The sequence below is a fragment of the Cibotium barometz genome, chromosome 27 (assembly GCF_041138505.1).
Source record: "Cibotium barometz isolate CiBa-2024 chromosome 27, ASM4113850v1, whole genome shotgun sequence".
Classification (NCBI taxonomy): Eukaryota; Viridiplantae; Streptophyta; class Polypodiopsida; order Cyatheales; family Cibotiaceae; genus Cibotium; species Cibotium barometz.
This window is the reverse complement of record NC_141072.1, coordinates 40,091,777-40,116,101: the sequence shown is the minus strand read 5'-3', so window position 1 is coordinate 40,116,101 and position 24,325 is coordinate 40,091,777. Positions and strand designations below refer to the sequence as shown.

The following is a 24,325-nucleotide window of genomic DNA, read 5'->3' as shown; positions in this document are numbered from 1 at the left end:
TGCCAGATGAATAGAAAATGTGTCCAGAAGGGAAACACAATCCTGTTCTAGAGATGATTCAAGAACTAGAATCTGCATCTAGGCACGAACAGAAAGCATGACAGGGTTTTGAAGAAATAAAAATGGTAAAGAAAATAGCCCAAAATTAGACTCCCCATGTGTAAATATGATAATGATATGTATAGATACCAGGGATCCAGGTGCACCATCACCTATTCTTGGCCCAACCATTAATAACCTTGTAAATAGTGTGCATGGCATTGATGGTTGGATAGCGAGGAGGATCAAGGGAACTCATGGAAAATGGACACCCGTGGGAAAAGTGCAAACAATGGCCGAATGCTTCTCCATTTAAAGCTTAGTTTCCATATCACATTCCAAAAATTCTCTACGTGCTCTAGATTCCCTCTCTGCTAAACTCTTCTCCTTTCCAAGTTTGCTCATACTCAACCCCTGCACACCTATGGTGCTGGAGTTCGAGCCCCTATCCTCCACTGTCTATAAGGAGGTGGATAGGCATTTTGAATGGCTGGAGAGGGTAGGATTAAAGGACTTCATTGAGATGCCCTGGGAGGAGCTACAACAAAACTACAAGGTTGCAGAGCAGCTGTAGAAATCCAACACCATTATGCTTCCATCAGGGGAGAAAAGGGTGTTCAACCCTCTATAAGTGGAAGAGGTCTTTAGACTACCGAAACTGAAGGTGAAGGGGAGATCAAGCTAGCTGATGAAGAAGACATGATCAAGGAGTTTGGCACGTTGGAAGGTAAGGCCAAATAATTTAAAATTACAGGAACTCTAGATGAGGATAGGTAGAAGCGTATGCACTCCATGGTGGAGATGACCAATCTCACCCACAAGCCATACTGTATGTCCAAGAAAGAGCCTTCGGATTAGTAAATGTAGTAGAGGTAGGGATGAAGATGGCTTGGGCGGAGGTGTTTTACAACAATAACCTAAAAGACTAGATCGGGAAGTTCACTTGCCCAAACACCAAGATAAAGATTGCCCCCCCTACCTAATAGCATTATTTAAAGCACAACCAGGAGCTGCGAAAGAGGAGGAGAGCCGGAAGGAGGAGGCAAGCATCAAAGAAGATGAAGTACAAAGGGAGGAGACAGAGGCAAGATCCCAGCAAGAAGGGAGCTCTGGATAGACAATGTCCGGGAAGAAGAGGATTTTTGAGTTTGGGGAGAAGAAGGGCAAGAAGGGGAAGATAGTGGAAGAAAAGAGTAGCAAGAAGTTAAAAGAGGACTTTGCCAAAATTGGCAAGTCAATACTCAAATAGAAGCTGGAGGGGCACCAAGAAACAACAACCTCGGAATGCCCGCGACCCAAACATAGACAATAGGAGTCCACAGGAGCAAAATGCCTGCCAACTGGGACATGCACCACAAATGATTATGGTGAAGGAACCACTACAAATAGGAGGCCACAGGAGCAAAATGCCTGCCAACTGGGACATGCACCACAAATGATTATGGTCAAGGAACCACTACAAATGGAAGCACAAGTTGAGCTCCCTACTCCCCATCCTGCAAGTTTCCCGGAGTCCTTTGACACACATATTGGGTGCAAGCATGCCTCATTTATTTGCAAAGATGTATGGCAGATGGATTGAAGGAAAACACTAAGCTGCAAGCTTGTAAAAGAAAAAACGCTTTGCGTTTCCATTCTGGACAAATTGCCATGAATACCAGAAACAAGAAAGAAAGGATTCATTGAGTACGTATTTACCAATAGTATTGTTGCCCTTGCCTGGTAGCTTTGTAGCCGATGCTTTTGGTCATTTTAGGGAGCAAGATGCAATCATCCAGACCATGAAGAGCCAACAAGAACCTCTGTAAGAGGAATTAAATAGAAGGAGGAGAGAAGCAGGCAAGTTTGAGGAAATATGAAGACAGCTATTGAGGCTCAAGAAATAGAGATGGCGATGATAAAAGGGGAATGAGGAGGCCAAGAGGGAGATGGAGGAGATGGACAGGGTCAAGGAAAGCCAAGCTAGGGAAGAGAGTCAAATCCTCTTGATCAGAGAAGAGCACATCACAAGCATACAAGAGGTGCGGGTAGGGCAAATAGAGACAAAGTGGAGCTAGTCAAGGCAGAAGCCCGACTAGCAATCCTTGACGTTGAGGAGTTCCCAAAATTCTATGAACTGGAAGTAGAAAAAATGGAACAAAGGTAAAGCAACGCCATGGAGTACCTAAAAGAGGTGTGGGTTGGATATCTGGAAAAAATGACAACGGCAATGTAATCCCCCACACTTCCAGGGGCAAGACAAAAATCCAGAGGAAGGATCCGAAAATCGAGACACCTGAAAGCTGACAAGAGCTGTCCCTCTACAAGAGCCCTAGAGGTTGCTACCCACAGCCAAGGAGACAAGGAGGTAGGACCCAGTAGAGCAAACACCAACAAGAAAAAGGAGTTGCAAGCTCAAAATGAGCAGCTTAGATTGGAAATAGAGACAACGTAGACTGGAAATAGAGACATGGAAGAAAAAATTCACGTAGCTGAAAGGTGATGGTGGGAAGATGATGCAGGAGAAGCTTGAGGGGAAGGGAAAGGAGCTAATATTATACAAAGGATTATCAATGGATGTAATCCCTGATGATGAGCTGCGAAAGCATGCCTTGGCAGTCACACAAAAAGCTCAAAGAAAGAGCTGGAGATGAGGCTGCTCTCAAAGCACATATAGAAGAGCTGGATGGCCTCGTGGTAGAGTACAAGGACGGTAAAATCCCTCAAGAAGGATATTGAGTCCACAACCCCTGCCAATAACGCAAGAGGAAAAGGAGAAAAAATGACGGTTAATAAGTTGAACATCGCCCTTGGCGATAGTCCATGTCGATCTAAAGAAAAGATAGGATCCGTTGGATTCCACAAGAAGAACAAACGCGTAAGAGCTAAAGGCATCCAGATCTGAACTCAGGAAAAGACAAGAGTAGTGGAGACCATAAGGAAGGCCCACGCTGCTGAAATGCAAAACAAAGATAAAATGATTGAAGATTTCCAAGGGTGGGAAAAAATGCAGAAAAAGGAAAAAGACGCTCTGTAGAGCAAAGGCTCCAGGAAGAGAGAACACAAAAGAATATGGCTATTTGGAAGGAAACAGCCCTTATGCATATGAAAAGTCTAATTTAGGTTGCCAAGAAGGCAGGAGCGATGCAACCGTCTAATTTGGATGAGATTGCCAAATTTATGACCCAGTTAGACGTCACAGACAAAAAAACAAGGAAAGTGAAGCTCCTAGGCGGCAAAATCAGTGCCAAGAAAAAGCCCCTCATCTGAATCTCGAGTAGTAAAAGCAAGCGGCGCAATCGTATGCATCAAGGATCGGGGTGAGGAGGCCATAGTCCATGCACATGGCACGACTGTCAGTGCCCCTTGCCAACAAAGCCACTTGGAAAAAGAAGAAAGGGCACATGATAGATCAGAACCAATAAGAAAACCATCATATGGGTGGAAGTGGAGTCAAGGGGGAGGGGAAACCAAGAGAGCCCAAGGAGACTGTGTGAAAACGCAACTATCATCCCAAACATAGCCGCATGCCTTTGCCAACGAGGATGGTCGTTAATGTGATGGAAAGGGCTAGGAAAAATTACCCCTATGCCAAGCCCATTGATGTGCACTTGCAACGAGCAGATGAAAGGAAAAGAGTCAAACATGCAAGGGTGAGCAGTAGGAAGAGGGCTTACGAGCCCATGCACACCCAAGACAAGCCAATAAAGTTTGTCTTTGGGGGCCTCGCACAGAGGAAGGACCGGATGAAGGAGGTTGGAATAGGCCTTAAATTCGGACCCGGATTTTGGAGATGAAATTTTTGTATTGATTTTCAAAGAACTGAAGTGGTCTAATGCAGTGTCCAATGTGATTTCTAGGTGTTGGGGGTTATCCAACCGTCCGTGTGCCCAGCCTTGCCACCAATTTTTCTGCCCAGCTGTATATCTGTTGGGCGCAACAAACTCTCGAGACATGAATCTTCTTTCTTGTAACAATCTTGTAAGTGAATCTTGCCAATGGGTAGTACTCGGGCAGATGTACAAGGAAAAAGGGAGATTATCCAAAGAGATATACGGGATAAAGGAGAGAGTAGAAAAAACAATTGAGAGTGTGACACGACATTGTACTTTGGGCTAAACCTCTGATCTAGTGAGACAAGTGATTTGTCTATGCAATTCTCATTTTCCTATGCTATGTAAGTCTATTTGAAACCTTGTCTATGTCGAGCACTTTCTTGTTAAGATATGCCTTCTCGTCGAGATTTCAACTCAGAGTCATTCCTATCTGGATGTGACTCTTATCTAGAAACATTATCAAGAGTCACATCAAGGATCCTGACAGATGCAGGAACTGACCTCTATGCTGGCATGACGAACTCTCTTAGCCTAGGTAGATCGGTGGTAAAACGAATTAGCGTTAGCTTATCTCATTGGGCACAGTTTCATTAGTTGCATCTCCTCCGGAGCCGACTAGGTGGTCCGAAACCATGCAAGTGCCCGGACATCCACATTGAGAATTTAAAGGATGGTGGCTTTAGCACTCTACGACCTTGAAGGCAGGGCAGCGATGGCGACACATGGCTTGAGCCTAGGTCAAGCTGTGTTATATTATAGGTAGAAGTTCTTTTGATCAAGGCATCATTCAACCTTTTGGCTGAAACCAAAGCACCCATTCACATGCGGTCCCTCTCACCTCAAGAACTGGCCACACATCGATTCCACGGGACTTTCGATGTGTGCACATGAAACATATATAAATCTTGAGCAATTGTTCGTATAGATGGCTATGCACCATGTTAGATTTTACATAGAAAGAGCCATGTGCACACTTGTACATGCATGTGTTTGCATGGACGCTTATGCATTATGCTAGATTTTACATGGATCAATTTTACATACAAAGATGCCATGAAGTCGATGCACATGGGTACCAATCCCTTGGTAAAAAAGAAGAGTGGGAGAGTAATTGATAAAATTGATTGAATCTCACATGTTCAAGGCCCAATCAAACCGAATCGGTGGTTTTACATTGACAAGCTTATATATGATCCGGGATGATTTGTACCTTACAAGCTACACATGTATAATTTAGACTAGGAAATCATTAGCAACTCACCGCACATGATGCACATGTAGACACACACATGCACATGCACTTGTAGTCACACTCATACCCCTATTCTTTAAGAGAAGGGGAATGTGATAATATTAAGGTTACTTACACATTAAACTTAGGACATTCAGATTTATAATTTAGGACAAACAATTACAACCACCAAGACACTTGTATCCTATAACATCACGTACAATACAATAATTCTTGCTTGTATCTCTCTCCTGCTATCTTTGTGTGTTTATGTAAGATACATTACAATGTCTGGGTTTATCAAAGGTAAACCACCAGACTCTAACATATATATCATACTCTAAAAAAATGTTTTACATGATAATGTCTACATTTGAAGAAATACAATTTCCCACTAGCTTTTTTAGGTTCCCTCTTGTCCACATCCCCCATTTACAAGGTCTTACTCTACTTCCCCTCTACAATTTTCCATTGTAGGGGTTCACAAGATAGAGATAACCGTGGACACTTAGAATCCGATAGATATGAATATTTGAACCCACTTTAATAAAACCTCATTTGTGCAAGTATCATGGCACCCTTTCCTAGTGGGTTGAAGGTTGATCACCTAGTATTAAGGTGGGTGTCTATTTTCATATACAGAGGGATGCTAGGAACAAAATATAAATGGTTTATGGACTTGTTGTGATTCATCTACACTATCATATAGCAACAAAATACAAATGGTTTATGGACTAGTTGTGATTCATCTACACTATCATATAGCAATAATAAATGTTGGTATAGTTGCAATTGAGAATACAGTAGTAGTAAATGTTGTTTAACCTTGTATATACAGTGGTGGGTAGATTTTTCCAATACTGAAGTTTGTTAATTTTTTAAGGTTAGATTTCTTTGTCATTTTGGATTATTTATCATTTAAAGGTATTTGGGAAAAAAATATTAATATGATGTACTAATTTAGTGTGGGTTTTATTGATATTTTAGTTTTAATAGTTTATATATATAAAACTAATTTTATGCTTGTGTTATAAATTAAAATTTGCATTCAACTAGGGATTGGTCTTTTAATTTGTTATTTAGATTTACTATTTAGCTTGATAATTTATATAAAGATATATTTATATGCAATTTGAATTGTTGAATTCTTTTTTAAATCATTAATTTAGTAGTATCATAGTTTAATTTTATTTTAGAAAAGTTCTAATAACATGATATTATGTAACTTCAAAGATGTTTTGAAATAAAAATAATATAATGCATATATGGATTTTTGTGTTATACTTTCTATATAGTTACCAATTATTTATCATAGTATAATGTATATAGCTTTTTTAATTTTCTAATTAAAGAACTTTTTGTTTATGATATTTGATAGTTTTTATTTTTATCATGTTACACCTATACATATTTAGACACTTTAATTTAATTTATGTCTATACGCTAAGGATAAACTGAACTATAAATTAAGGTGTTATAAATTATAGATTGTGATTTAAAGGGAAAATAAATTTATTGTAAATTCAAAGCCAAACATATTGAATGCTACATTTTATAGCAAAATAGACAAGACAAAATCAAAATAAAGCTATAAAAAGAGAAATCAAAATAAAGCTATACAAAGAGACTTTACATTATAAAATAAGTTAGGAATAATTTCAAAATGCTGGCTTGTTGGTGATTTTACAAGGCATCTGGGTAGGTGCACATGCCTCGAGTATTTTTGAATAATAGCCAATACTCGAAGGACATGGTCAAATCTTGATAGGTCCCCCATGCCTCGCCACCTCTCTACAATAAATACTCACTAAAACAACAAACCACCAAAAAACACCAAAACCACCATGGAAAACTAAATTGAGTACATTGCCCATATCAAAATTGAAAACTAAATTGAATACATGGCTCCTATCAAAATTGAAAACTAAATTGAATACATGGCCCCTATCAAAATTGAAAACTAAATTGAGTACACCGAAACCACCTTGGAAAACTAAATTGAATACATTGCCCCTATCGAAATTGGGATTTGGGAATATGCAACTTGTCAAAATTTGCAACTTATTTTCACATGTACTGAGGCCCTTTACACACAGCCCTACTTACTAGAGACTCCACTTTCCCCCCCTTTTTTGTTGACACGACTACAATCAGGGCCAAAATTTTATGGGTTTCTTAAAATTTCAAGTGACATACAATTTTTGAAATTTCTTTTCATTTGAAATAAAATCTTACAATTATACCTTTTAAGTGGCATTAGATACACGAGAATAAAATGCATTCTTTCTTTAATGGAAAAACATTATATATCAAGATGCATATATTTAAAGAGATAACACTTTTGGCCATAATAAAGATCTATAATCCTAATAACATATAATGATAGAAAAAAGTATACCCACATCATGACTAAAGACTTACTAACGTGGAAATGTAGGAGGCATGCCTTAGATGATTGGTTCTTGAAGAATGAATGCTATTATACCACCCGTTTTGCTTGATAGGAGCCAGGCTCATGGGCATCAAGATGTAGAAGCATCCCCCTATCTTTATTTAACTTCATCCTCCTCCCATCCTCGTTGGTGAGCTAGGCCATCCAACCCACCTCCTACTACCTAGGCAAACCAACTAGTTGGTGAACTAGGAAACTTGACCCCAAGTGTGTGAAAAAAAGAAGAGAGAGACTCTAAAAATAAAAGCTTTTATGATATAGACTGCTCAATGCTCAAAAACCACATTCTACAATGTCTCGCCCCACTAAGGGGCTGCGTTAGAACTTAGGGCTCCTCAATAACATCTAAGTTATTAAGGTTAGGGTTATACATGCCTAAGCTAAGGAGGATCGTAGAGATCCATGGTGTATGTGTATTTTGTAGAGAATATATATATATATATATATATATATATATATATATATATATATATATATATATAGAGAGAGAGAGAGAGAGAGAGAGAGAGAGAGAGAGAGAGAGAGAATTGCACGACTAAAATGAGATTAGATTGATTTATTGACCTTCACCAAGTTTATGCCTTTTTGTAAGCTTTTGGAGAACCTTATCTTTGAATCACACGTAAGAAATGGCTACTAAATGCAATTATTGATGACTACTTACACACACTAGACTTAGAGGTTGTTCATGTACGCAAGCACACTTACACATAACTGCGTGCTCACACCCCTTTAGGAGCTATTCACATACACACATACATGCACACAAACAATGGTACATGCACACGTACATGAGGCTATGAATACCCAACGAACCCCCTTTCAGAGGCAAAGGTGGAAGTGTGATGAGAGGAACTTTCACTACGTAGGAATACACATGCTTCAACTTTAGTAAGAACTTGGATTGTTCTAGTTGTAACCTCAAAGGCTTATGTAACTTGGCTTAGGGGTTGGTGAGCTTGGCTTAGAAGTTGGTGAATTTGGTCTCAACAAGCTCAGAGGCTCAACATTAGCATGGCTTAGATTCTTAACATGAATGGTTTAGAGGTCCATGTAGCTTATCCCTCGACAGAGACGACTCAGAGAGACCAAGGTTACAATGGGAGTTAGTGGTCCATGTTCTACATTGGTTTCAATCATAATATCCCCCCTTGCTTTAAAGGATAAACTTGAATAGAGGTGTATCACAAATATATAAGAGAAAAACACACATAGGAATTATTGTTCAAATTTTGGGGGACATCCTAGGCAGAAAATCCTTAATGCACACACATCATTAGGAGAATTTTGGATTCAACTTTGGGCCCTCTAAGAAGTGCCAACTCAGCTTAAAGAGAGATAATCCAAAAAGTTAAAAAATAGAATGAAATTAGTTTTGGTTTATTTTCTCTCCACTTTCTAAGATATAAAAGATATATTCCTATTCTTAAATGTAGATAAATAATGTAGATATATTCCTATTCTTAAATGTAGATAAATAATGGTAAAATATTATCAGTTTTCGAAGTTTTCAATCAGGTTTTGTTGTTCATGTAGTACAAACTACGTGAAAAGTGAAGTACATTTACGATATGGGCAGTTTTCGAAAATGGCTCATATCTTAAAAAATTTGCTTGGACACCGAAATAGCATATTTCTCAAAATTTGAACCAAGCTTATCCAAAAGTAGTTTGACTTAAGTTCCTGTTTTGGTGCCTTTTTATTTTCATTTTAATTTTGTTATCCTTTATAAATGCATATAAAAAATCTCTAAACATGTAAGACTGTGATTGATTTAGACCCTAGGACATTGAGGAACAAATCAAGAGGATGGAAGAGGGATCAAGAGCAAGGAGGAATACAGAGAGAAGCGATATTTATAACCTACACATTGAGCTTGAATGTTTTTTTGAATATGGTCTTTGCGTTGTGGTGAGTCATTTTGTGGAATCAAGAGCTCTCCATGAGAAATCACTACAATGTGAGGAGGGGATCAAGATTGTGTCTGATGTCGCCATTTTGCATTGCAGTGATTTCTCATGCAGAGCTCTTCAGTTCACAAAATGACTACGTGACAAATCACTACAACGCGTGACAAGGCCTTACAAATTTTTTGAATATGGTCTTCACAGTGTGGTAAGTCATTTTGTGGAATGAAGAGCTCTACATGAGAAATCACTACAACGCGAGGAGGAGATCAAGATTGTGTCAGATGTCCCCATTTCGAGTTGTAGTGATTTGGTGTTATTTTCTTTGTTTTTAATATTTTTGAGAGGAGTTACTTGTAACTTAAATGCCCATTTAAATTTTCAGATGATGTGTATGAAAGAAAGACACTGCAAGGCAAACGATGATCCTAAAGTAGGGAAAAGAGCTTCAAAATCTAAGAAGGTTGGTCTTAGCAAAAAAAATGTCCACACTCTTGGCACGAGTAGCATAGATATGTCCTCCTTGAGCTGAGAAGGGTGCAAAAACATATGCAAAGGGTTCGTCCCGAAGATCCCTTTCCAATTCCTCGTAAGATCCATTTACGAGATTCAGGATCAATATGTGTTGGTAGGCTTCTTCCCTAGGTTGCCTCTACAGGAAGTTGAGGAGGACTTTCTTATCAAATTTGTTCAGGATAGTTATGTCCTCGTGCCCATGCGCACAGAGTCACAGTGATGCTTAGGGAAAGAACTCCCTTTGGCTTGTTAAATTTTGTTACAATAAGACTCTTGAGCATGTACTTCTTTCCAACAAGAAGATGAAAGATATTCTTAAAATCCCTCCTTTGAAGGAAAATGTTAAGGTCACAGATGGGACAGAGGTCCCTAATTCTCGTGACATAGAGGAAACCAAGCTAGGGATCAGGAGTTGGAAGAGAGGCAGAGGAGGGATGTTGATGTTGCTATTGAGCTCATCTGATCCTAGAGGAAGCAACTCGTCATCATCTGAGTCTGAGTAGTACTCAGACTTATAGTATCACATCTGTATTGAGGAGGGATGTTGATGTTGCTATTGAGCTCATCTGAGTCTGAGTAGTACTCAGACTTATAGTATCACATCTGTATTGAGGATGTGGTTGTATATATATTTTTGTAACTGAAGCCATGGGCTTTTTTAGACAAACTAATTTGATTTTGTATATATTTGTTTATATTGAAGCCATGGGCTACTTCGACATATGGACTCCCTTGTATATATGTTTTTACATAATGAAAGCCATAGGCTTATTTCAGCACACATAAAATTTTAATAGTATTGCATTCATGTCTTTCTTGAATCGTGTATTGATAATGTCATTCTTGAATCGTGTATTGACAATGCATAAAATGTTCTTCGTGGTGGATGGTGCAATGCACCAAAAAAAAATCCAAAGAGTGCTATTGGGTGCTAGAATGCTGGAATAGATTTCTGGCACCAAATACCACTCTCTGGATTTTTTTATTTTTGCTCTCTGTTTGCGTGTGCGTAAAGTCTGCCAAAGTCGCGTTTATATGCACAGAAAATCTGTTAAACACGCCTGTATCGGTGCACCAAAACTGATAATCTCATGTATCAATGCATCTGAGACGGGCATCATACATGCACTTTTACACGCATGTCTGTGGTCACGATTATAGACAGTGCTGATACACGGCCCGCTACTTTTCTTCACAAGTCATTTTCCGTGGCTAACAGCGTGGGTATGAGCCCGATCCCTTGTAGTGTTGGTAAAAAAGAAGAGCGAGAGAGTAAGTGATAAAATCGATGGAATCTCACATGTTCAAGGCCCAATCAAACTTAATCAGGCCCACTTTTACATTGACAAACTCATATATGATCCAGGACGATTCATAACTTACAAGTTACACATGTATAATTTAGACTAAGAAATCATGAGCACTCATTGAACTCACCACACATGATGCACGCATGCAACTCTATTTATTAAGAGAAGGGGAATGCAATAATATTAAGGTCATCTACACATTAAACCTTAGGACATTTAGACTTATAATTTAAGTACAAACAATTACAACTGCCAAAACACTCGTGTCTTGTAACATCACCTTTGTATTTTACACACAATATGAATATTCCAACAATATAATAATTCTTGCTCTTATCTCTCTCCTCCCATCTTTGTGTGTTTATGTAAGATACATTACAATATAGTGGTTTATCAAAGGTAAACCACTAAACTCTAACATATACATCATACTCTAAAAAAAATGTTTCACATGATTCTGTCTACATTTTAAGAAATACGATCACCCAGTAGCTTTTTTAGGTTCCCTCATTTCCAAATTCTTCATTTATAAGATCCTACTCTATTCCCCCTCTGCAATTGTCCCACACAAGCAGACTTACACATAAGTGAGTGTTCACACATAAACATACAGGTACACAAACAATGGTACACACACATCTACACGTACACAAGGCTCCAAATACCCAACATAACGCACCTCACAACACAACCCTTAACTTTTGAAGAGGCTCCTTTATACTCTATAGACTTTGTCACTCACACCCACATAACAAGGCCCTCGACTTTACTGAAATTCTTCATAGCTCGAGTCCCTTCCATGCTCTTGTGGCACACTCTTGTATTCCCACAAAACCTTACAAAACCACCATGAACTTCTCCAAATATTTCTTAATCACGCACTTTTATGGCCTCTCTTTTCTGCCTTGCTATGGCACCACCAACGGCCTTTATGACCTTGCCTTTCACAATATAGGGGCTTTGCCCAACCCTACATTTAGAACTACACTTGTATTACATTAGCACAAGCCACCAACATGCAACATCACCCATGCATCCCCACTTGTATAGATGAGAGGGAGTGCAATAAATGGGTTGCCTAAGCAAGGGGAGGGAGGGAGAGGAGACTTGGTAAGGGCTAGGTTCTCAATGTAGATAAGCCTGACGAGGAGGAGAGCTCTTATGATGCACATGCAATTAATGAAACTCAAATTAAATTTTATTATAATATATATATGTATATGTATGGAAGAGGGTTAGATGATGGTAGTTGTTATGATGAACATGTAATTAATGAAACTCAAATTAAATTTTATTATAATATATATGTATATGTATATAAGATCACAATTAACAATGTATATAATAATTTTGTAATACATGTATCAATACAGATACATATGAATATATAACAAGAAAATTTGAAAAGCAATTTTTTTAGAAATGCTAATGAAGGGTAATTTACAACACTATTTTCATAGTAAAAGCAACTTACGACACATTTGATGGTTTTTGGCATGCTAAATAAAATTTCTACCGTTTTTGACAGGCAAAAACACACTTGACAAGCAAAACACCACTCAAATTTTGGCTTGCAATCTCCCCGCCCAAGCTATGAGCTTGAATGTTATCATGTTCGAAAAACATAAAATATCCAAAAGCTATTCTATGGACAATAAATGGGCTTGTATAACTCGAGGTGGTTTTCACGTTGTACTAGAACATGGATAGTTCCAGTTAAATTGTTAGGTGTACATCGTGTTCTTCTTTGTTTTGCCCTGAAAACTGCATTCATTGCACATTGCACTATTGGTTACAACACCAACAGCCTTTATGACCTTGCCTTTCACAATATAGGGGCTTTGCCTCGCCCTACATCTGGAATTGCACCTGCATTACACAACACAACCCACCACCATGTGAGATCCACCATGCATCCCCACTTTGCAGGGATGAAAGGGAGTGATATAAATGGGTTGCCTAGGCAAGGGGAGGGAGGGAGAGGAGACTTGGTTAGGGTTAGGTTCTCAATGTAGTGAAGCCTCACAAGGAGGAGAGCTCTTATTATGGAAATGCAATGAAAGAAACTCAAATTAAATTTTATTATAATATATGTATGTAAGAGGGTTAGATGATGGTAGTTTTTATGATGGACATGCAAATAATGAAACTTATATTTAATTTTATTATAATATATATATGTATATGTATATAAGATCACAATTTATACTAGTAACAATGTATATAATAATTTTATCAATATAGATACATATGAATATATAACAAGAAAAAATGAAAAGCAATCTTTTAAGAAATGCCAATGAAGGGTAATTTAGAGTAGTATATAGTGAAAAACAACTTATGACATATTGAATAAAATTTCTACCGTTTTTGACAGGCAAAAACCGCCTTGAGAGGCAAAACAACCCCTCAAATTTTGGCCTGCAATCAAGCTACGAAAAGGAGCTTACCATGTTCGAAAAAAATAAAATATCGGAAAGCTATTCTATGGGCAATAATAAATGGGCTTGTATAACTCGAGGTGGTTTTCACGTTGTACTAGAACACGGACAGTGCCAGTAAATTGTTAGGTGTTTGCCCTGCAAACTGCATTCATCGCACACTGCACCATCAGTTACTGGCAATGGAAGCCCCGGCTCCAAGTCCAAGCGGGAGCGCTGGTCCCCAAGATGGCGACGGCTGGGCGCTAGCCGCTTCCACGCTGGTCTTCTTAGTGGCGCTCGTGGTCTCCCACCTGCAGGGGCTTGGCATGGCGCGCGACCTCGTCCTCTCCTTTGTGCGACCCATCTCCCAGCTCTTCTTGGTTGGCTTCGTGCTGCAGTTCATCTTCTCGCAGCGCTCCCTCGCCTGGACTCTTTTCCCCTACATCCTCGCTGTGAGCCTTTACTTTGGTTTGTTGCTCTGAGTAATGTGTGTGTGTGAGAGAGAGAGAGATCTAAGCTAATTTGCGCATTCGCCGTATACACGTGCTGTTATTGTTCGAGCGGCGCTTCTGTGTAGGTGGTGATTGGTGGCTATACCGCCGGACGTCGAGCAAAGCATGTGCCCAAAGGGCACTACGTAGCTGGGGCTTCCATTTTGGTGGGAACATTGAGCACCATGTCCCTGCTGCTACTATTGAAGGTTTTCCCGCTCACCCCGCGAAACATCATCCCTGTGGCTGGTCTCACGGTGGGGAGAGCCATGGCCGTTACCGGAGTCACCTTGAAACGCCTGCGGGACGACTTGAAACTCAAAAAGAACTTGGTATGCTCTCGGTTGCTATGATCAGTAGCTTGGGAAGATTGAAGACTATACTTACAGCCTGTCTCAATATACGGTAATGCTTGGATGGTTGTTCAATGGTAGGTGGAGGCAGCACTAGCGCTGGGGGCAACGCCAAAGCAGGCTTGTTGGGAGAGCATGAGGGGGGCGCAGGTGATAGCCCTGGCTCCCGTGCTGGATACTGCCAAGACGTTTGGGCTGGTGAGCCTGCCGGGGGCCATGACAGAGGCATGATCATCGCTGGGGCATCCCCACTCCAGGCCATCGTGCTGCAGATCCTACTCATGAACACGCTGCTTTGCGCATCCGTCCTGAGTGGTGTGGCGGCCGCCCACTTCAGCTGGCGCCTCTTCTTCACTGAGACGGCCCAACTTCGAGCCAACGTCTTTGTAGCGGATTAAACCTCGTTTGTGACGAGCTTAATAACCGCCCTCGAGCTTCATACGCCAAGGGGGCCACTGGCCAGTGTCCAATAGATACTGTGTTTGTCTAGACTCTATTTTCATAAAACAAAATTTGGAATCGGCCTATATCCCGACAGGGATTCTAAAACATCATAATCTTACTGAGATTCATAAAGAAATTATCCGGCTTTGTATTGCCTTGCTATTATGATTTACTGCAAAGCCTTTCTTTGTAATGTTATTCCCAAACTCCATTTTTTTTTCTCTTACGACCTTTATCGTCGAGATCGTCACCTCGGGTATTGCTCAAAGATGAACCACCCTGTATAATGTGCATTTTATGAGACGAAAGCACGTACAGGATTATGGTCGATTCAAAGAAATAAGGCATCCTAATGCTTTGATGAGCATCATATATTCAATTTTTCTTCCACGTATACATTTGATTGTGCTATTTATAAGATTGTGTACTAGTTTATGGATGGCAATCAAGAGACTCATAGAATAAGAGATTCAATGCGTCATTACTCTGTCACAAGTGGATGATTAGAGACAATTTAGAGACCAAGGCAATTTTGGTGTGAATGATATCTTGAGCAAAGAACCCCCACATGATCAAGAATCGCCTTTATTTTTGTCACATGAAGGCAAGGAGAATTTATCCACGGGCAAGGTGCTTGATGTGACCTTGAAACTGCTTAACTCGCAAACCATGTAACAATGCTAGTGTTACAAGCCTCTTTGGTTGAGTGTCCATCTTTTATGGTTTACAATGTATTATGAACTCTATAAATAATCTTGGAAAGTGATGGTGGTTTGTATAGATTATGAGTGCATATATGCGTGTGTCAATGAATTGTGCATGCTATTTAGGGGTGTTCACAAAGATGCGATCCAATGTATGAATTGTGGTGAGTCTCGTTATTGAAGTGATTTGTAAGATATTTATTGTTGAGCTCATGACATGGTAATGTGTAGTTACTCCATCGATGCCATGATGAGGATTCATGCAAATTCAATTGTAAGGAAACATGTTAATCACAATGATTAACATTATTCTAAGCGTGGTTAAGCTTCATGTCATTAGTTTTTATTCAAAACTGCATTAAACGTTTCATGTAAGAAGATATAGGATGATCAAGTTTAGGACACGTGTAAGGACGACCATGTGCAACAAAAGCCTAGGTGTAAAGAGAGTTAGAGAACCAATTTTGGGTCCCCAATTGTTAAATGGTCGGTCGGCCATTGTAAAAAGACTTATGAAATATGATAATGGGATATACAATCCCATTATCACAATTGAGTCTTCTTCTTTTCTCTCTTTTGTGGCTATGGTGGTGAGCTTGTGTGTTGATGCATGTATGCTTACTTGATTGTATGTGTGTTTGTAGATGATGTTCCCTTTCTTGCCTCTTCTTATTCTTGAACTCTGTCTTGGATAAAAGAAAATGGAACTAGCAACATTCAGAAACATTACTCTCACACACAAAATATCCAAGCTTAGGATCAGTCATTATGTTGCCATTACATGTGAGAGGTCAAGCTTTCGAATGTTAGCTCGTCACTCCTTGATGGTTAAGGTCTTGTGAGAACGAGTATAGAAAACCACACGAATGCCACAGTGTAGTCTTGAGATTTCATGCAAGAGACTTCTTGAGATTTCATGCAAGAGGCTTCATGATCTTCACTAGCTTCCAAGATGGAAATGTTTCTTGGTGCCTCAATCTTCAACAATGGTTACTTGGAAGGTCCACCATCTTGACTCAGCAACATCTTAGCCTTCAATGAGTTTGGTAAAGGTCTTCAAAGCTAACAGCATGAAGAATCTTTATACTTCACTTTCCTCCACATCATCACGAGCTGTTCAAGTCTATACTATATATGCTCTGCTCAATATTTTAGCAGCATCTCCTTCACATCAACGGCCAAAAAAGGCCCTCAACACCACCCCCTTGAACTCCTTTTATAACCTTCTGTTGTCTCGGTTTGCTTGCGCCCTTCTCATATGAAAGGATATGGCAAATGCCAAGTGGCACACTCATGCTTGCTGCCAGCCCTTGTCGTGATCAGCCCAGGCCATGCCAGCGCCATTGCCTTGCCAATGAGTCCCCATAATCTTTCCGAAAAGGTCCAATATCCAGTCACCATGCCTGTGCAGCCATGTCGTCCATAGTTGGCAGCCCACAAGCTTCCCATACTTGCCTTATACCATATCAGCCTAAATATACCCATGGCCATGAGCTTCATCATCATCATCATCTCGACCATCATCTCGATCATCATCTTTTTCCACGCGTTCGTCATGTAGCAGTGCACCATCCTGTCCGCCTATCTTGCCTGGATTAGTGACTAAGGTTTTTTTGCTTTAAGACTCAATATTGAGATTTTTAAATAATCACTATCACGCCACACAAGCACCAACAAGCACCATGGAGCTAAGCACTATTAGCACTAGTTCACATAGGTAGGCCACCACTACCTACATCTCCTCAAGAAACTAAACCTTCCAAAACTCCAAGAAATGTTAACCATATCCAGCACATCCATCCCTGTCAATATAAGTCAGAGACCATGAAGTGCCTCTCCCATTGTCAGTTGTGAACACCTTGAAGCCATTGTCATTGCCAGGACCGTGTGTTAGGATATAAAGCCACATTAGGAAGCTCCTAGAAAGACTGTCATCATGGCTTCAGCTCAAACACACATACCAACACACAGGCAAAAGAGACATGCCAAAGCACCTGCTCTGGATACAAGCATTTGTCATTGCTTGGATCAAAAACACAAGAACACTATACATATACACGTTATTTTTTGGTTTGATTTCTTAGCCTCATAGCAGGGCTGTCTCAAAAGATACATTTTTTTCGCGCAGTTAAGACACCTGCCTCTGTTAGTCTATGAGTGTACATCCATACCTTCATAGACATGTTCCTCCACAAGTCAACGATCGTACCGTCACGAGCCCATGTATGTTTTCCCCCAGTGAATGTCCTTTGCTAACACCACCCCCACGACCGTACCTCCTTGTAATTGAATGATCGTTCCTCTAATTGAGGAATGCATGCTCTTCTATCTAGCCACGGTCGTACCTTCCTGATGCACAAATGCCCGTTCCTCCATAAGGAAATGCATGTTTCTATTTTCCCACACACGATCGTACCTATGCCAACAAACGGTCATCGCCCTAGTTAAGCCATGCTCGTATCTACATCAACCGAACATCCATTCCTCTGTGAAGAAAAGACACCGCAATCTTGTGTATTCCTCTTTTCATCAATTCTTTGTGTTCGAAAATGCTTGCCTTCACACCATATAGCATTGAACATATTGCACTGGACCAAAATAGAAGCAATATTTGTGTAAACAATGTGAATAAATATTAAAAGCAAATCACTTACAACTAATGCAAAACATTAGTTCTATGTACCTTTAACATGTATCCTCGTGCATACTCCCATTCTTCCGCCGTGATATGCAGCCCCTCGTCGCTCTTTGCTCTCTCCATTTCCTCATGTAACCAATCAACATGGATATCATTCGAAAGTGTTGCTAGATGCTTAGTGTACGCCTTACGAGAGCCATGTTGCCTCCAAAAGAGAGATCTTTCTGCTTGCCTTTTTGTCTTTGCATCCTCATACCTTGTAACCCATCTGCTCATCACATCACTATTAAGGATGCAAGTGAAATTGAGATCATCAATCAATGTTCCATTAGGGGAAGGTTGAGGTCTATGGGGGCCCTTTAAGCTGCCATGAGATTAAGAAGATGATTAGTGTGAAGGCCAATAGGAAAAATACATGTGTACAAAAACGTTGGGTTGATTAAGACCCTAAATCTTGTGGTCAAAGGTGGAATCTTGCCTTTTTCAGATCTGCCAGCAAAGAAAATCTTCAATATCTTTTTTTTAAATATTTTTTTAAAGGAAAAGTTTCAAAAAGTTACCCCCCCTCACTTCCCTCTTCCCTCCAAAAGTAGGGGCGTGTTTCTCTCTCCTCCCTTTTAGACTAACCCACTTTCCCCATCTACCACTCACTACACCCTCACTTGCAGCCCTATCTTCATCCCCAACTTGAGGAAAGCTCTTTGCTACCACCTACTCAGAGAAAGCTCTGTTATCAGCCTCTTTCTCTCTCTAGAGGAAGCTCTGTTATCAGACTCTTTCTCTCTCTAGAGGAAGCTCTGTTATCAGACTCTTTCTCTAGGTCTCTCTCTCTCTGTGTGCAAGCAGGCACCTAATGCAATCTCTCATTAGCTTTCTTTTGAGGAAAGCTCTTTGCTACCAGCTACTCAGAGGAAGCTCTGTTATCAGCCCTTCTCTCTCTCTCTAGAGGAAGCTCTGTTATCAGACTCTCTCTCTCTCTCTCTCTCTCTCTCTCTCTCTCTCTCTCTCTCTGCATGCAGGCACCTAATGCAATCTCTCATTTGCTGTCTTTTGAAGGTTTAGCTTTCTGTGTGTGTGTGCATGTGTGTGTGTGTGTGTGTGTATTGTGTGTGTGTATGGATTTGCAGCAAACTTCTTTGAAGCTTTAGCTAGCTCTCTCTCTCTCTGTCTCTGAGCAGGTATTTGCTTTTTTGCCATATTCTTAACATTCACTTTCTTTTCATTTGGGCCATCTATGGCTCTTCAGTGTGTACGCAGGCCATCATCCACTATCGAGTCCATGGCTATTTCCACAGTACAGGATGATGAAGGTTATTGGATTCCTACCGTTTTTAAGCGGTTCATGTGGATAACAATGCAGCCCAGTTTGAGGGGTGCACACAAGGTTCCTCGAAGGCACATGGCTTCCACAAGCCATCACTGGAAAGGAAGGATCTTAGAATTCAAAGTTTGCAACAAGGATGGAAAGCGGCTTGCAAAGGTGCAACATGTTTACACCTCAAGCCAAATACATCTTGAAGATGAGAACTCACCACGGTTCCCAACTAACTGTAAGTTTCAGTCCTTGTTTAATGTTTCTTTGCTTTGGAGAAATGCTTGCATGAAGACTATGTGAATATCAAGAACTCCAATGTATTCTATTGTATGCAGATGTTTTCCCTTCAACATGTGTGGAATGGCAGCCTCTAGAATGTTTTACAGGGACCTTCGAAGCATGTCATGTTGATCTAGGTAGGCTTATGTATGCTGGGGAAACAAGTTCCGAACTTGCAAATAGAGGAGTATTTTTCATTGCTGCAACATATGTTGTGCCACAGAGGGGAAGGTTTGGAGCACTTGAGCCAATTTCTCCTCCTGCACTAAATAGCCCGGAATGGCCCATTCCAGACCCCACTACAATGGAGAGCTTTCAGCGCAGGATTTTCCATGACATTCAGTCAAGCCTAAAGGCTGCATATGGATCCCACAGGATAAGTGTATCTCTTTTCATGCCTTTACATGTGTTTATTGCTATTTTCAAAGCAGGCAAGTTCCATCGCACCCCAACAATGTGGATAAGCAAAGATGGGGCCTTTGAAGCTCTAGATACATTTCTAAAAGGCGACTGGACCACCAAGGTGGCAGAACATAAGGGCGATGTAATAAAGTGCTCAACGGTAATGTCAATGGTAAGATGCAGGTATCAGATAGGCAAGCAAAATCTAACTATGGTGTACCCTATTAGAAGGTGGAAATGCTCGCATGGTGAATGGGAGGCTTTGGACTCTGATCTCTATGCTAGGGAGGAGGTAGAACTTCATATTGAAGTTCACCCAGGAGAGGAGCATACAGTGGTAGTTAATGATGATTGGAATTTTGCTCAGTTGAGAGATCGTATTGTCATGTCCTTTAATGTAAGGAACCAATTCAAGTTTGTTGTTTCTAATCGACCCATGCGTCAAAGGTCAGAGAAACATACACTCTGTGTGTCATTGGAGCCCCCTAGGGTCCTTAGCTTGAAAGACTGTTAAGTTGCAGACTTAGGTAACATTTTGAGTGATTTTGGGCGATAATTTGTAGCGGTGTACTTCTGAATACAAAATTATTGATTGCACCATAGTCCCAATGTCCTCTGTATTTCACTGCAATTTGGATTTTAATTTTGTTAAATTTAAAATTTTTAAGTATGTTCTATAAATTTATTAAACTTTATAGTGGAATGCTTTATAAGAATAGGTTTTGCTCTATAAAGCTCATTTCATTCTTAAGATCTTGCAGTTTCTATTTCCCTTCAATATCCCGCCATGGCTTCAAGCTCTAACTCGCTACGCGCAAAACTTGAGAAAATTGGGCTCTCAGCAGGTGCAGGTGAGAACATCGCCATTTTTGAGGGGGTGATCGATATGCAAAAAACTATAGACCTTCATGCAGAGGCTTTTCAAGAGCAGGTCCAGTACATGAATGATGTAGTGGCACAATATGTCGTGCAATTGCCTGAATCCACCACTAAATGGGTTCCAGTGGACTTAATCAGGCATCTGTACCATGGTGACAAGTCGTTCCGATTCAGGCTCAACCGATTTTTGAAAGGGCTTACATCTAGCAATTATAGGGTCGAAGATGATGACACCGTTTATGAATTGCAGGTTGGTAATGTAGGCACCACCTTCCTTTCATGGGATATGACGTTAGCACTGTTTTTGCAAGAAGCCAGGGATACAGAAAAAAAGAAGGGAAAGGCAGTGAAAAAGGAAGTAGCTCTTGTGAAGGAATCCAAAGGCGAGGTGGAAGAGGTTTTCTCAGAAGAAGCTGAAGCGTCCATGGCCTTGGTGCTTCTCCAACAAGGGTCAACTGAGGATGAAGAGCCTCATCGTGACCTCGAAGGGGATGAAATTGTGGAAGAGATCCCTGAGTTGGATGTAACCACTTTGAATCCCATCATCATGGATAACAAGGAATTTCTTTTCCTTGATGACATTTGTAAATCCTTGGGGTTAAGGGAGGATGAGGCCTTAAGCATATTAGCAATTGGGTCTGGTTTCTGCAAAGAAGACACACTTGAGCAACAGCCTGCAGGTGTACAGATTGATTTTGATGACCATGATCTTACCAAAGCGCTAGCATTCCAAGGTTATGATACAGAACGTACAATTGAGGAAACTGTTTCCAATGCTCTTGTTGCTATAGAAAATGTAGCAGCAGAGTATGAAAGTGTCCCTCAAGAAGCATTTCAACCACATAAGCGCTTGCCTGTAGATACATCAGTTGAGCAGCGTGGAAGCAGTATAGACATATGCAACCCACGCATTAGCCAATGTGATGATGACATTGAGGTGGGTTTAAATCAAAGTTGTGCCTTCATATTTATAAGTGAGTTATTACTAACACCTGATTTTTTTCTCTTGTAGAAAGCTTATATTTTTGACAAGTTTGCTGCACGTGGAGGTGGAGTTCGTGTGCAATCCGATGGATGAGACACCTCCCTGATTCATTACCTTCCTAGCCTCTCTCCATCATTTATTCGAGTAATCCATTTAGAGTACTCTGAGGAGGCACAAGCAGAGCTCATCAAGTGTAAAGCTCTAAGTGGGGTTCTCACCGAAGATGGGCTAGCAAATAATGCAAACAAATGTATACTTATTAGCAGGGAGGCAGCCATGTACACATTTGCAGGCAACTACACCGGCCACGTGCTAAGCCACTGTGCCACTTCAATCTCCAAAGGTGTAACCAATCCTATTATTATAGCTAATAGCCTAGGTGAGAAAACCACACAGAGTGACGAAGCTAAAGAAGCTCTCAGAAATCTTCTCAGGAACTTGTAATTTTCTTTCTACGAAATCAATACAAAATGTATACTTTTTTAATTGTAATGTTTCTAAGAAGTCTGAACCATTTCTCTTGTTTATTTGATGTGTCAGCACTGTGCCCTCTAAACTTTTGGGGCAGGCATGTGAATGTGTAGGAAATTTCATTGATAATGATCAAATATTTGTTCTTTGAATGTCACTTAACATCCAGCTGAAATCTGGCAGTACAAAATCTGAACAATTTTTAAAAAATCAGAATTTTTTATGTTTTTTGATATTTGTAAGCATATTTTTCATCAAAAAAGTGCACATACTCCTGGATAGAGTCAAAAAATTAAAAAAAAATGGCTGTGCGCTACGGCGCGAATTTCAGCCTTTCAAATTGCAGGCCAGGCTTAAATTCGCGCCGTAGCGCACAGCCCTTTTTTTGATCATTTTTTCACAAAAAAATGCATTGTGTGCACTTTATTTTGATGATTACTCTGCCTAGAACCATAAAAAAAAAGAAAACTGTTGCTTTTATAAAAAATGTTCTATCTAATGCCAGACTTCACCAGGTGATTTTGAGCACCAAATAACTTTTTTTTTGTCCCTGAGCTTTTCTAAGGCCTTATTGAGCTTTAAGCCTTTTTTTCGGACCGAAAATAAATTCAATATAATTTTGTTTCTGCACTATGTAAGGATCCTCTGTTCAGTGCCAACAACAATGCCACGTATAACAAGATAATGTTTCACAATCACCTTATCAGTAATATAAATTTTGTTCCTGTTTAACTAAGGCTCTTAATACATGATCAACAGTTTCTCTCATTCAAACAACAGTACAAGAAATGAAATGTCTGCTTTTATAACAGTTGAAACAAATGAATACGTTGGTTAACGAGTCATTGACAATATCTTATAGATTCAAAAAAATGTATTACAATGTCGAGATTACAAAAGGCACAAAGGCCGCCGCCTAAAAGCTTAATCCTATCCTGTAAAGCCTTCCTTATGGAGCGCTTTATCCTGACGTAAACGTAGTGCAAGTGCCATGTCAACAGGCTTTAGGGTCACCCTTTTGGCGTGAGCATGGCACAGCACCGAATCTTGAAACAGAGAGACCAAAATTGTTTCTGACGCCTCTTGGAGGGCCTCCAGTGCCGTACTCTGTACCCGAGTGACCCTGTCACTGTACTTGTCGATGACTTCTTTTACAACTCTTGCAAAGGGGGCCTTCGCCATGATGGGGTCTGTGCTCTTTTGGTACTTTCTGATTTCTCGCAGAGCCACGGTCCTTGGTTTCCATCTTCTCTTCTTATTGGCTACGGGGGGTGGTGGTGGATGCGACCTCTCTTCCCATGGTTGTCTATCATTTCTAAATTTTTTTCGCCTTTCTTGCTCGGCTGGATCTAGATTTAGTCTTCTCTTACTTGCTTCTGCCTTCTTCTTTTCTTGTTCTTGTTTTAATCTGCGTGCTTCTTGAATTCTTTGTTCCCGTCTTTCCCTCTCCCTTTGCACCTCCTGCTCCAGTCTTTCCCTCTCCCTTTGCTCCTCCTGCTCCAGTCTTTCCCTCTCCCTTTGCTCCTCTACTTGTCGTCGATCCTCATCTTCCATCTCCACCTCTTGCTGCCTGTTTGCACGTTCCTTCTTTCTCTTGACACTAATCTTTATTCTTTGTTTTTTAGGTGGAGACGGGGGCTGACGCCTCTCAAGTTCCTCATGTAGTGTTTG

At 40.3% G+C, this 24,325-nt stretch overlaps 1 protein-coding gene and 1 pseudogene across 2 annotated transcripts; both read left to right on the top strand.

Annotated features, from left to right (window-relative positions):
* Positions 1-13,847: 13,847 nt before the first annotated feature.
* LOC147623384 (protein ALUMINUM SENSITIVE 3-like) lies at positions 13,848-15,200 on the top strand (annotated as a pseudogene). The gene is made up of 3 exons (XR_015269412.1): positions 13,848-14,145; positions 14,271-14,516; positions 14,619-15,200. The product of XR_015269412.1 is annotated as a protein ALUMINUM SENSITIVE 3-like (transcript).
* Positions 15,201-19,439: 4,239 nt separating this feature from the next.
* On the top strand, positions 19,440-20,940 carry LOC147623383 (uncharacterized). The gene is made up of 2 exons (XM_086821854.1): positions 19,440-19,873; positions 19,974-20,940. The coding sequence occupies exons 1-2, from the start codon at positions 19,558-19,560 to the stop codon at positions 20,831-20,833; spliced, it is 1,176 nt and encodes a 391-aa protein (XP_086677980.1). The 5' UTR covers positions 19,440-19,557; the 3' UTR covers positions 20,834-20,940.
* Positions 20,941-24,325: the final 3,385 nt, after the last annotated feature.

Excerpts from the sequence above, each read along its gene's own strand:
- LOC147623383 (XM_086821854.1), top strand. The coding sequence starts at position 19,558 with ATGGCTCTTCAGTGTGTACGCAGGCCATCATCCACTATCGAGTCCATG. Across the intron at positions 19,874-19,973 it reads ACCACGGTTCCCAACTAACT|ATGTTTTCCCTTCAACATGT; the intron begins GTAAGTTTCAGT and ends TATTGTATGCAG.